The sequence below is a fragment of the Enhydra lutris genome, unplaced genomic scaffold (genome assembly GCF_002288905.1).
Source record: "Enhydra lutris kenyoni isolate GAN:26980312 unplaced genomic scaffold, ASM228890v2 scaffoldscaffold4, whole genome shotgun sequence".
In the NCBI taxonomy this organism is placed as follows: Eukaryota; Metazoa; Chordata; class Mammalia; order Carnivora; family Mustelidae; genus Enhydra; species Enhydra lutris.
Genome location: NW_019154088.1, coordinates 29,645,086 through 29,657,311, shown reverse-complemented (window position 1 = coordinate 29,657,311; position 12,226 = coordinate 29,645,086). Strand labels below are relative to the sequence as shown.

Genomic DNA, 12,226 nt, shown 5'->3' with positions numbered 1-12,226 from the left:
AAGTAAAACCTGCCAATACCTCTATTTTGAACTTCTAGTCTGTAGGATTGTTAGAAAACAAGTATCTGTTGTTACAGCAGCCATAGCAAATTAAGACAATGAGTCTTCACTATATTTCACATTTATAACATCTCTCAATTTGGAATAGCCACATTTCAAGTGCTCTATTAGCCACATGTGGCTAGTAGCTACCATATAGGGGAGTGCAGCTCTAGGAAATGAAGCCTCATGAAAATACACCACAGAAGTAAGTTACCAACTATGCTGATAGCAATAATTTATCTGTAAACAGATGTAAACATGCATTTAATAAATATACTCTTCTCAAGTTAAAACTTCAAACATCCTAAGAGCAAAACTACATTTAACTAGAAAACCACTTCCTTAGCTGACAGTTTAAATAAGTACAATAAGCACAACTGGACTTCCCAATATACCTATCAGGTGCATTATAGTCTCGCCCTTCTTTGCAACGACATCTTCGGACATCACAATGCTCATAGTGCTGCAGAAGTTCTTGATAAGCATTTTCCTCTAATTCCCAAGATGCATCTCTGTAAACAAAGAAAGATATAAAACACACTTTGAACCAAAATGTTACATAAAAGGATTAGTAATGAAATCTAAAAACAAAAACTTGTCACGCACTTAGGAGCAAGGAAAAAACTTTCTTTCTAGGATTCATCATTCTGTTCAAGATATGTATCTATTAGTATCATTTTATCCTGCAGTTAATTATTCTCACAGTGAATTTTCAAATGTTAAATGAAACATTAGAAATTTTTTAGAACTTAATTTCTCCTAATATTTCACTTCTAATTTTTAAATTTCAAGTTTAATAACATTATTTCTGGATTCCTCATCTATAAGTATTATGAAAATCCTTATTATATATTTTAAACCACATCTTCTCTTAATTTATACATGCCATTTTGAAATCTGATTATACTTGTGTATAAGTCAATCAATTAATATTGTATACACTTGAGGTATTTATTAAGAGACTATAAGTCAACTAATGAGACATTAAAGTCACAGTCCCTGCTCTTAAGAACTAGCAATCTGGGAAGGAAAAGGAAGCCGTGGTAGGGGTAGGTTTCAATTTCCTCATTTAAAATGACTGCTTCTCTATGATAGACATAAGTGATTACTTTAACTGTTATTAAATCCTACATTTAACGAAAATAAATCTTTTTGTTAAAAGACTAAATGGTACTCACTTTTCAGGAATATGAATTCCCATTCTTAGCATCTCTTTCTGAAATATATCACTATTATTGCATATTGTGCATCTAAAGAAAAACACTCCTGCATTTATTGCTTGAACCTATCACGGAAAAAAGGAAATCTACTGTTAACAATTTAACCGGGTATCAGGTCATAAATTATAATAGCTAACAGAATATGTGCTACTTTTCACTTAGTATATTATGAAAACATATTTTCTATGCCAGTTCTCAAGCTTTGGTAAATGAAGTTATTCTACTGCTAAAATTTTGAGATTCCCCCCCCCCAAAAAGTTAATGAATTGGCTGTTCTTAGCTTTACATCTATCTTTCTCAACCTTTTTATTCAATGTCATTTCCCCACATATCAAGCTGTCCATCACTCTTAGTGAATAAAGCAGTAAGAATATTGAATTACTTCATCTAGGAGGAATGTTTAAGTGTTACTTTATAAAACAATCCTTGATTCTGTTTTTAACTCAATCTCTAAGCTAGTTTTTTTCCTAAAAGGGGAGAAGTATAAAACCTACTCTCACTGCTTCAGTAAACAGATATACGGAAGCCACAGACAGCGGGAACTCAGGAACAGAAAAGTATAAACCTACTAGAAAGAGTAGCCAATCCCTAAAAACAAAACTAAATAAAACAAAACTAGTAGCGCACATTTAGCAGCTATTTAACTCGTACTGTGTAGGTAACAAACACTATTTTATGTACCAAAAATAGAAACAAAATAACTTAGATCCTATTTTTAAGGAATAATGGTGAGATACAATTATATGACTTTGTAAAATGTGTGTGTGTGTGTGTGTGTGTGTGTGTTTTAAAGTATATACATGGAAGAGAAAGGAATAAGTACCTAAGCCTACATAAGAGCCTGACAAAAATGTCAAAAGAATAGTGAGGTCAAAGTTAAGTTTGGAAGAAGAAACAAAGGTTTGCCAGGAAAATGGGACAAAAGGCATTACAAGGATAGGGAATTGCATATACCAAGTCTCTATGGCAAGAGTACAACATGATCAGGGAACTAATTAATAATATGCTTAGGGATTACATAATGGCAATTACATTATGTGTCTAACTCAGTAATGAGACTAGACAGAAAAATCAAAGCCAATATTGTATGTGAAGAATTAATATAGATTAAGGTATGCAGGAGAAAAGGCCAGTTAGTAGGCCCCTCCAAAAGTCTAGTTATTTTTTTTTAAGTGTCTAAAGTTATATCACAGAGGGTTTAAGGCAGAGGTTAGGAACAAAAAAAGATATACAGAAAATATCTATTAGGTAGACCTGATAGACTTGGGGATGGTTTATGAATGATGAAGAAAACAAAAGAATTCAGGTTCAAAAAGCACTAGCAGCGGGGCACCTGGCTGGAGCGGTCAGAAGAGCATGCAACTCTTGGGTCTCGGGGTCATAGGTCTGTGTCCCACAATGGATGCAGAGATTACTTAAATAAATAAAATTAAAAACAAAACAACAAAAAAATTAGTCCCAAGTGGGACATACACACAAAGAATGTGGGAGGAAAGCAACCAGTTACTGAAATGTCTGAACCTAAAAGGCCTTTAGTAATAATTGTACACAGATATCAAGATCTTAGTAAATAGATATGATACAAGGGAGTGCCTAGTATGGAGCCAAAAAAAAAACAAAAACAAAAACAAAAAAAAAACAACCCACATAGGGCATAAAGAAGATACAAGACCACTGCAATGATGGAGAAATCCAAATTGAACAACAGTGGCAATTCTCGGGGTGCCTGGATGGCTCAGTGGGTTAAAGCCTCTGCTTTCGGCTCAGGTCATGATCCCAGGGTCCTGGGATCAGGCCCCGCATCGGGCTCTCTACTCAGCAGGGAGCCTGCTTCTTCCTCTCTCTCTGCCTGCCTCTCTGCCTACTTGTGATCTCTATCAAATAAATAAATAAAATCTTTAAAAAAAAATAGTGGCAATTCTCTATACACACAGAATGAGAAGTTAGCTTTAAAATACTAATCTTCACTCTCTCCTTATAAAATCCCAATGTATATAGCATTGTAGAGGCTACAAAAGATGAAATATGCTTAACTACATACAATTCTCATTCTATTTATAGGACTGTTCTTCCTTCAACTCTTGTATTAATGAAGTTCAGAGAATAAAAATATTTTTCTTCAGGTATTGTTATATAACAGGGTAGACTCCATTCACTATTACAGTTAAGACTTGTGACAAAATGGAAAAGGCACTGTAGCTCCTTTACAGAACATGACTCAAGAATTAGTTCTTACTGGTCTCTAATCAAGTAACAATTGCATGTTCATATTTATGTCATAGGGAAGTGTCCATATGGCTGTGATTTTGTTTTACATTTGCATAAAGTAGACCTACATTAAGTAATAATATTTTCACTTTTTTTTTAATTTTTTTTAAAAGATTTTATTTATTCATTTGACAGAGAGAGATCCCAAATAGGAAGAGAGGCAGGCAGAGAGAGAGAGGAGGAAGCAGGCTCCCTGCCAAGCAGAGAGCCCGATGCGGGACTGAATCCCAGGACCTTTAGACCATGACCTGAGCTGAAGGCAGGGGCTTAACCCACTGAGCCACCCAGGCGCCCTATTTTCACTTTTTAATGACAGGATTAGAAATTTGGTATTTTCAGTGCTCACAAAAAGCTCTATGAATACTAGAGCCAAGTTTGAGAACCTCTCTGCATTTCATTACTAACAAATAACTGAAGCAAATCTTTTTTATTTTCTTATTTGTTGACTGAGGCAAATCTTAATTGTTTTGAAAAATAACATGCCCTTATAAAATTAACAAGATGACATATTTGACAGCAATTACATTCATTCAAATACAAACTCTTAATTAAGGTAAATTACTTTTGTAAAATTCTCATACAATGTGAAATTGTTCCTCATTAGGTAAAGATAAGTTTTTATGGTATTTATGAACTACATTCCCTAGATACTTTTACAAATACTTCTTTATAAGAAGTAACAGAATATAGGGACGCCTGGGTGGCTCAGTTCCTTAAGCAGCTGCTCAGGTCCTGATCCCAGGGTCCTGGGATGGATCCCACATCCGGCTCCTGGCTCAGCAGGGAGACTGCTTCTCCCTCCCACTCTGCCTGCTGCTCTCCCTGCTTGTACTCTCCCTTTCTGTTAAATGAATAAATAAAAATCTTAAAAAAAAAGAAAGAAAATTTATAAAATTTAACCAACAAAATAGGCTTCATCCTGACACTTTTAACAGAATAATCCTAAATATAAAAAAGTTCAAGCCTCATGTGAAAAATTAATCAAGTACTTTTCTTTATCCAAATTATGTTTTTATTAGTAAAACAAGTAAAAATAGTTTAATCAATCTTCACACAGACTGCAGATGAAGGCGTAGTTTTAAAACAAAATGCACCACATATATAAGGGCTTTGGTTCTATGGTTTCATTAACTAGAATTGTCATACTTCTTCCCATATACCAGATGCTAAGCCTGGAAGTCAAGGATTTGATACTTATATAAATCACCTGTAATAATCCTACTTATTTTAAAAATATCCATTTGCATGTTAGTCATCATGATCTCCTACCTTTTGTTACATTTTCAGCACTTCCCTTCACCCCACTGTAAGTATGGATATATAATTTCATAATTGTTTTTTTAATGTATAGTTATTTCTTTTTCTTGATTTCATTTAGTTATATATTAGTTATATATATTCCTGGCCATCTGAATATTTGCTCTTTATAAAAATATATTATCAGAATAAAGAGATGGCTTAAGGTTGCTTCAGTGTTCAAATTTTGCTTTTTCTTTTTCCAGCTTTTCTTCAGTTGTCCTAAATATGATTAGCTTTGGTTTACAAATACACGATACTGCCATCACGTTATGTTTAGATACTGAGGGTCCCAACAGTAAGGCATTTAAACCTCTCTGGAAACCAAGACTGTCGGTACTGCTGCTATTGCTGGTTTTGAAAACTGTACTTTCCCAATAGTAATTTCCAGATGAAACAAGGGACACCAGGCAGATGAAACAAGCTTAACCTTGTTGCTCTATCATTGGGTTAAATATATTTTAAGCTTCCCTGTGGAAGATTCACACTGTGTCGTGTCACCTACTGCTAAAGTCAATATATGGTGTGACTTTGTAGACATGAGTCTTGTAATATTTCCTGCAGTTCACTGGGCACCATCTGTCTGCATCTTCGTAGAACATCAGCACTGACAAGGGCAAAGTACAGAATAAGCAGAGGAAAGTTATTTTGTGCAGTTTCATTTCACTAAATGAAATGAAATAAAAATTTTATCTTAAGGCACTTCTCTCAGGTAAGGCTTAAAAAGGGACACGATCGTGCTTAATCACTAAAAGGGGAAAAGAAAATCAGTTAACAAAAGACTACTGTACTATACATATAGAAATAGAAGAAAACAATAAAGAAGGAAAGAAATCACTTAAACTCAAGAGACTGGTACAGTAGGAAAAGCTTTGGGATATTTCACTGTATGTTTTTATAGACAATGCATGCTGCTTTCCTTTTCATCTTTATACCCTATATGCAGGCTGGCTTCACAGAGTGGAGACATTTTTAGGGCAGACAAAGAAAAGGCCAAGAGTACCAGGAAATCATGAAGTTTGTCCCCTGTCCAATGGCACCATGAGGCAGCAGTTTTTAAAGAATTAAACCTTGTTTCTTTTCTTAATGTAAGTAGTGTTTCACCTAAGGCTTTAAAAAAAAAAAGAAAAGAAAGAAAGAAAGAAAAAGAAAGAAAGGTATGAGGTGCCTGGGTGGCTCAGTCAGTTAAGTGGCTGACTTTTGATTTTGGCTCAGGTCATCATCTCTGGGTCCAGGGATCATGCCCCATGTTGGGTTCTAGGCTCAGCAGGCAGTCTGCTGGAGGATTCTCTTTCTCCCTGTTCTTCCTCTGTCCCCTCCCCCACAACACTCTAGCTTTCAAATAATCTTAAAAAAGAAAGAAAGCCACTGTTCTATTCCTTCACCCTATCAAAATTCAGTAGTGACATGAGAGGCAAAGGTATTGGGCACTGAGGGTTATATGTTAGCAATGAATCACTAAATTCTACTCCTGAAACCAGTATTACACTTTATCTTAACTAACTTGAATTTAAAAAAAAAAAAAAAAAAAAAAAAAGGTGCTGGGAACACCTAGGCATTAATACATTGAGAATTATCCACAATGGGCTCCTGAGAACACTGTACATGATCAGGAAGCAGGCAATCAAATCTTCAGCAGATTACCATTCACGGGACGAATTTCAACTGTCCATGACATTGGACTGAGGTATTACTACCTCTGTGGGCTGTTATTTAACATTAGCAGAGCACCATCTTGCCACACCTTCAATTTGACAAAATCCTAGGAGGCTGTAGAACTTTGACGACAGACTAGTTTCTTGAACTTCAGATGTGATTTTAGAGATATAGGGCCTTTTGGCTCAGAAATGCCTTGGCATCTTTCACTGTTCACAGCAGATTGAGGCAGTCAAGTATGACTCAAAGAAATACAGGCAGTACAATTCCATGGAGACCCCTCATCATTTTCTGTGTCTTGAGTCCTTGTTTTTGTTTTTGTTTTTTTTTAACTAACATATAATGTATTATTTGGCCCAGGGGTACAGGTCTGTGAATCGTCAAGCTTACACACCTCACAGCACTCACCATCACATACCCTCCCCAATGTCCAAAACCCAACAGCTGTCTCGATACCCCCAGCAACCCTCAGTTTGTTTTGAGAGATTAAGAGTCTCCTACGGTTTGTCTCCCTCCCGATCCCATCTTGTTTCATTATGCTGAGCAAAATAAGTCAATCAAAGATAGACAATTATCATATGATCTCCCTGATATGAGGAATTTGAGAGGCAGGGTGGAGGGTTTGAGGGGTAGGGAAGGAAAAAATGAGTCCTTGGTGTTTTAATGGTGGACCCTTGATCTTTGGGTTTTAGTGGTAGAGGATCTACAAATCCAATTCTGTCATAAAGTCACGAATAGTACTAAAAATAAAATGTGGTCCTTGTACCTGAAAAAGACAATTTCTTTTGTTAATGTCAATGTTAATCTGGAGTTGTCTATTACAGATTCTCAACTGCTGCCTTTCTCTGAGTGAAGGTATTTGATATACGGAATTTGATCTTTTCAGGTACCTTTGAATTAGATTATTTTCCATTTCTTTGACCTCAGATTTTAGTTTACCCAGCTTTTTCTTGTGAATGTCAAGTTCTCTTTGAAGTCGTTCCATTCTGGTCTTTTGGTGTACCAACAGACCTTGAGTGTAGGCAGCAGCATCAAATCCCATACTCAACTTCTGTGCTTCACGCATTCTATCCACGTGTGCTATAAAGTATGGTCCATTAAGATACTGAATACTCTGTTTCTACATATAATCAAGATGGCGTAGAAGATTTGTAACTTCAAAGGCAGGGGACATCACCCCTAGTGAAACTGCAGGGGTTTAGTAGGATAAACTATAATTTTGAAAGTATATTTTGCACTAGGTTGAGTGATCACTACTGTGGCATAATTACTGTCTATTGTTCGATTCACTCATGTACTTTGACTATTATTAGTACTTTTAAGACTTTCTTGAAATATAAGGGCATTTACAACCTCCCCTAACTTTCAAAAATACTTTTGTGAATAACCTGTAATCATTAATAACATTTTATTTTACTAAACAATAATAAAAGTCAAGCTCTTAAAAAAAGTGTTAAATTTAATTAAATCCTTTGTTAATTTGGCATTCTATTAACTGTAATTGTCTATCAGTTGGCACTTTCACACATGTACACTATTATATTTGATGTCATTAATAAGTGAGATCTTCCTAAAATCTTCAAGAATTTTCTAAATCAAATAAATATTAAAGTGTTTAATGTTGTATGTTTTATGATATTTGCCTAAAAACTCGTTATTAGGCGCGCCTAGATGGCTTAGTTGGCTAAGCATCTGTCTTCAGCTCAGGTCATGTTCCCTCGGCTGAGTTGTGTTCCCTGCTCAGCAGGGAGTCTGCTTCTCCTTCACCCTCAGGTCCCCCTCCCCTCCCCCCTCCCCAGCTCATATTCTCTCTTTCTCTCAAATAACTATATAAAATCTTAAAAAAAAAAAAAAATCAAAACATCAGCTCATCAGGTTTGACATATAAGGTGGCATTCAAAAAGAATACCTTTAATTCAATAAACAGTAATCAGTTCCTGTCAAGAAGCTGTGATAAAGTGTTTACCATAGTTGTTTTTCTTTAAAAGGCCTCAACATTTAAATATTTAAGCTTCCCACTAAATTATCATTTCACATATCTTGGTTTTCTAAGCTTAAATATGTAAATGAACTTGGCAATTAAATCTGTGTTTTATTCATTGTGAAATACAAACAAAATCCTTAGGTCAAAACAACAAAAACTTTTAAGTGTAAATATACATTAAAAGGTAGTGTTCTAAGGTATTTATTAAAATATTAGTTGTACACTTTAATAGAACAAATTTTATATGTAAAATATGCTCTAATAAAGCTGTTTTTAAGTTACAAGTAGAGGTTGACACAGGTCAACTCTTTACATGAGGTGCCTGGTTGGCTGTCAGAAGAACATGCAACTCTTGATCATGAATTTGAGCTTTATGTTGGGTGTAGAGATTACATAAATCAGTAAGTAAATAAACTTAAATAAAATTCAAATCAGCAAGGAACAAATTTTGTATCAGAAAAAGCCTAGAAAAGAACTTACCTGTAAACAGTCTCTATGAAACCAAGCATTCTTACAACAAGGACTTCGTAATATGTTGTAAGTTGGAACAGGCTCAAGATATTCCAAACAAATGGTACATGGTAAGGAGTCTCTATAATTATTAGATGTAATTATTTGAACAGGTCGATGCTTCCAACAAAATGACCTAAAAATGTAAATTATTTAAAAACAACACCTAATAAATTACAAAACACAATGAGGCTAGCAATAGCATTACAATTCACATTTATAAGAGGAAACTCAGTTGTATCTCCCTCATAATTAACCTACAAGACTGGAACTTTGGCATTCTTAATCAGTCTCACAAACTATGACCAAGGAGAGCAGGACTTTCAGAATGTGAACCTTTTGGTGCTAAGACTTAACTCATAGAGGGGCACCTGGTTGGATCAGTTGATTAAGCATCTGGCCTTGTCTCAGGTCACGATCCCAGGATCCTGGGATTGAGCCCCATGTTGGGTTCCCTACTCAGTGAGAAGCCTGCTTCTCCCTCTCTTCCCTGCTACTGCTCTCTCTTAAATAAATAAAATCTTAAAAAGGAAAAAAAGTCTTAACTCCTAGAATTTCAGTAACTAGTATTATGTTGAGAATTCTATGTAATATTGTTAGCAACACCATTATACTCAATATTACATAAAATTAAAGAGGGAACATAAAAAGAAATATTTTAATTATGTAACATAAAATATAAATAAAAGCCTATTCCTAACCCACTAAATTTATTTCCATTTGCTAAAGTCCAGTTTTATACATGCTAACAATCCATTAAATAAGTCAAGAACACAAAAACTAAAAGAAATAGAACATTCATAAAATCAAATACCAAAATTCATAAATCTTGATGTTTAAAGCTGGATCCAGAAAGTAAATACTGTAAGGAGCACTCCAGGGCACAGTATTAATTTTTTTGGACTCCACCAAATTTAAGTGCCTTCAATTTACTCAATGAGAAATACATATGGCCTTTGGAAGAAGAGTGGACCATAAATCTAAAGAGTAACATAAAAATCTAGAATTATGTAAGCTGGAAATTTTTATAAAATATTAATAAGTTAACAGTTTCATATTATATTCTAGAGCTGAAAATTAAAGGTGAATATTAATTGTTAAGCCCATTTAAGACTGGCAGTACCCAAGACTTTTCAGATAGAGATGACTCCAAAAAGGAAGAGGGAAGCAATAAAAAAAAATATACACACACACACACACACACACACACACACACACACACACATATTTATATATTATGTAACATATACATGTAAACTCAGTACAGCTCTGAAAAGAAATTTTACAAAGGATTTATATCATTGGGATATCCATATCCATTTTCCACCTTTCCTTAACACTTATCTTTCATATTCAATGATTAACTTACGCAAAATTGCCAGTAAATTGGAAAATACATTCTCTCTGAAGTCCACATGGGAAATGATAACTTCGTTTACATCGGGGTGTAACACATCCGATTGAAGCACCAGTCTTCTTGCAAATACAGCATTTCTAGAAGAAAATATGAAGCAGAGGACATAACATACAAAATCTGAGTAATATAGTATGACTAAGGTATAAGTCAATATTCCTGTGGGGAGTCTGAAAATTATTTTCATCACACAACAGCTATGATGATGGTTTATTAAAGCAATTTCCAAAAAAACCTTTTCTACACAGAGACAGTCTAAGGACACTAAAGACTCACTCCTATAACAATTTCTGGTAAGAGTCATCTCTAATCTAACATGTGGATAGGACAGAGAAGCTTCTTTTCCTTCCTAACTGGTTAAAATATTTTCAACTAAATGTTTGTAAACATAATGGCTATACATTAAAGTCTCAAATCTCAATTAAAAAAAAAACACATAAATAGGAGGCAGCGCCTGGGTGGCTCAGTGGGTTAAAGCCTCTGCCTTCAGCTCAGGTCATGATCCCAAGGTCCGGGGATCGAGCCCCACATCAAGCTCTCTGCTCAGCGGGGTGCCTGCTTCCCTTCCTCTCTCTCTGCCTGCCTCTCTGCCTAACTGTGATCTTTGTCAAATAAATAAAAATCTTAAGAAAAAAAAAGGAAAAAAAAACCACATTAATAGGAAATATTCATCAAGGAGAACAGCAAAACAACACGAAAAACCAATCTGTGAAAATAAATCAGCTAGGCTCACCCTATCCTAACCAAATGAAAGAGTATTACATACCCGTAACGTTACATAGTGACACCCCTCATCCCCCACAAAAGATATGTTCTAGTCCTTATTCTTGGTACCTATGAATTTCCTTTAGAAATAGGGTCTTTGGGGGCACCTGGGTGGCTCAGTGGGTTAAAGCCTCTGCCTTCGGCTCTGGTCATGATCCCAGGGTCCTGGGATTAAGCCCCACTTCTGGCTCTCTGCTTGGCAGGGAGCCTGGTTCCTCCTCTCTCTCTCTGCCTGCCTCTCTGCCTACTTGTGATCTCTGTCAAATAAATAAATAAAATCTTTAAAAAAAAATAGAAATAGGGTCTTTGTTTTTAAATATTTATTTATTTTAGAGAGAGAAAGCTAGTGCCTGTGCAAGTTGGGAGAGAAGCAGAGGGACAGAATCTTCAAGCAGACTCCCAACCAAAGACAGGGCCCAACTTGGGGCTCAATTTCACCACCCATGAGATTATGACCTGACCAAAACCAAGCATGGTACACTTAGCAGACTGAGCCACCCAAGCATCCCAGAAACAGGGTCTTTGTAAATGTAATTAAGTTAAAGATCTCAAGATGAAACCATCCTGGATTTAGGATGGTCCGTAATCAAATGACCAGTGTCCTTATAAGTGAAAGGAGAGGGAAATTTAAGACATATACACACAGACGGGAAGACCATGTGAACATGTGAAGCCTGAAGCAGAGACTGGAGTTATGTTGCCACAAACCAAGTAATGCCAAAGGTTACCAGCACCCACCAGAAATTTGGAGAGAAGCACAAATAGGGATTCTCCCTCAGAGCTCCCAGAAAGAACCAATCCTTCTGAGAGGCTGATTTGAAATTTCTAGTCTCCAAAATTATGAGAACAAACTTCTGTTTTAAATGACTCAGTTTGTGGTAATTTATTATGGTAGCTCAAAGGAAAAAAATACAGTACTGCTGCCACTAACTAAAATAAAACAGTGGTATATGAACACAAAGACTATTAGATGATTCAGTCATTACTAAGATACAGAGCAGTATCTAAAACATCTTGGAACCCTTGAAATAGCCATTATAAAATGGTCACTGATGAAGGGATTATACAGTC

The 12,226-nt window shown here is 35.5% G+C and overlaps 1 protein-coding gene across 1 annotated transcript in view; it reads right to left on the bottom strand.

Annotated features, from left to right (window-relative positions):
• The window catches only part of LOC111158373 (G2/M-phase specific E3 ubiquitin protein ligase), a 65,800-nt gene that overhangs the window by 19,897 nt on the left and 33,677 nt on the right, over positions 1 to 12,226 (bottom strand). The window contains exons 5-8 of the mRNA XM_022520384.1: positions 10,346 to 10,470; positions 8,947 to 9,112; positions 1,221 to 1,327; positions 438 to 554 (exon numbers count right to left, since the gene is read on the bottom strand). Coding sequence (XP_022376092.1) covers positions 438 to 554; positions 1,221 to 1,327; positions 8,947 to 9,112; positions 10,346 to 10,470 — 515 coding nt within the window. The remainder of the gene's footprint in view (positions 1 to 437; positions 555 to 1,220; positions 1,328 to 8,946; positions 9,113 to 10,345; positions 10,471 to 12,226) is intronic.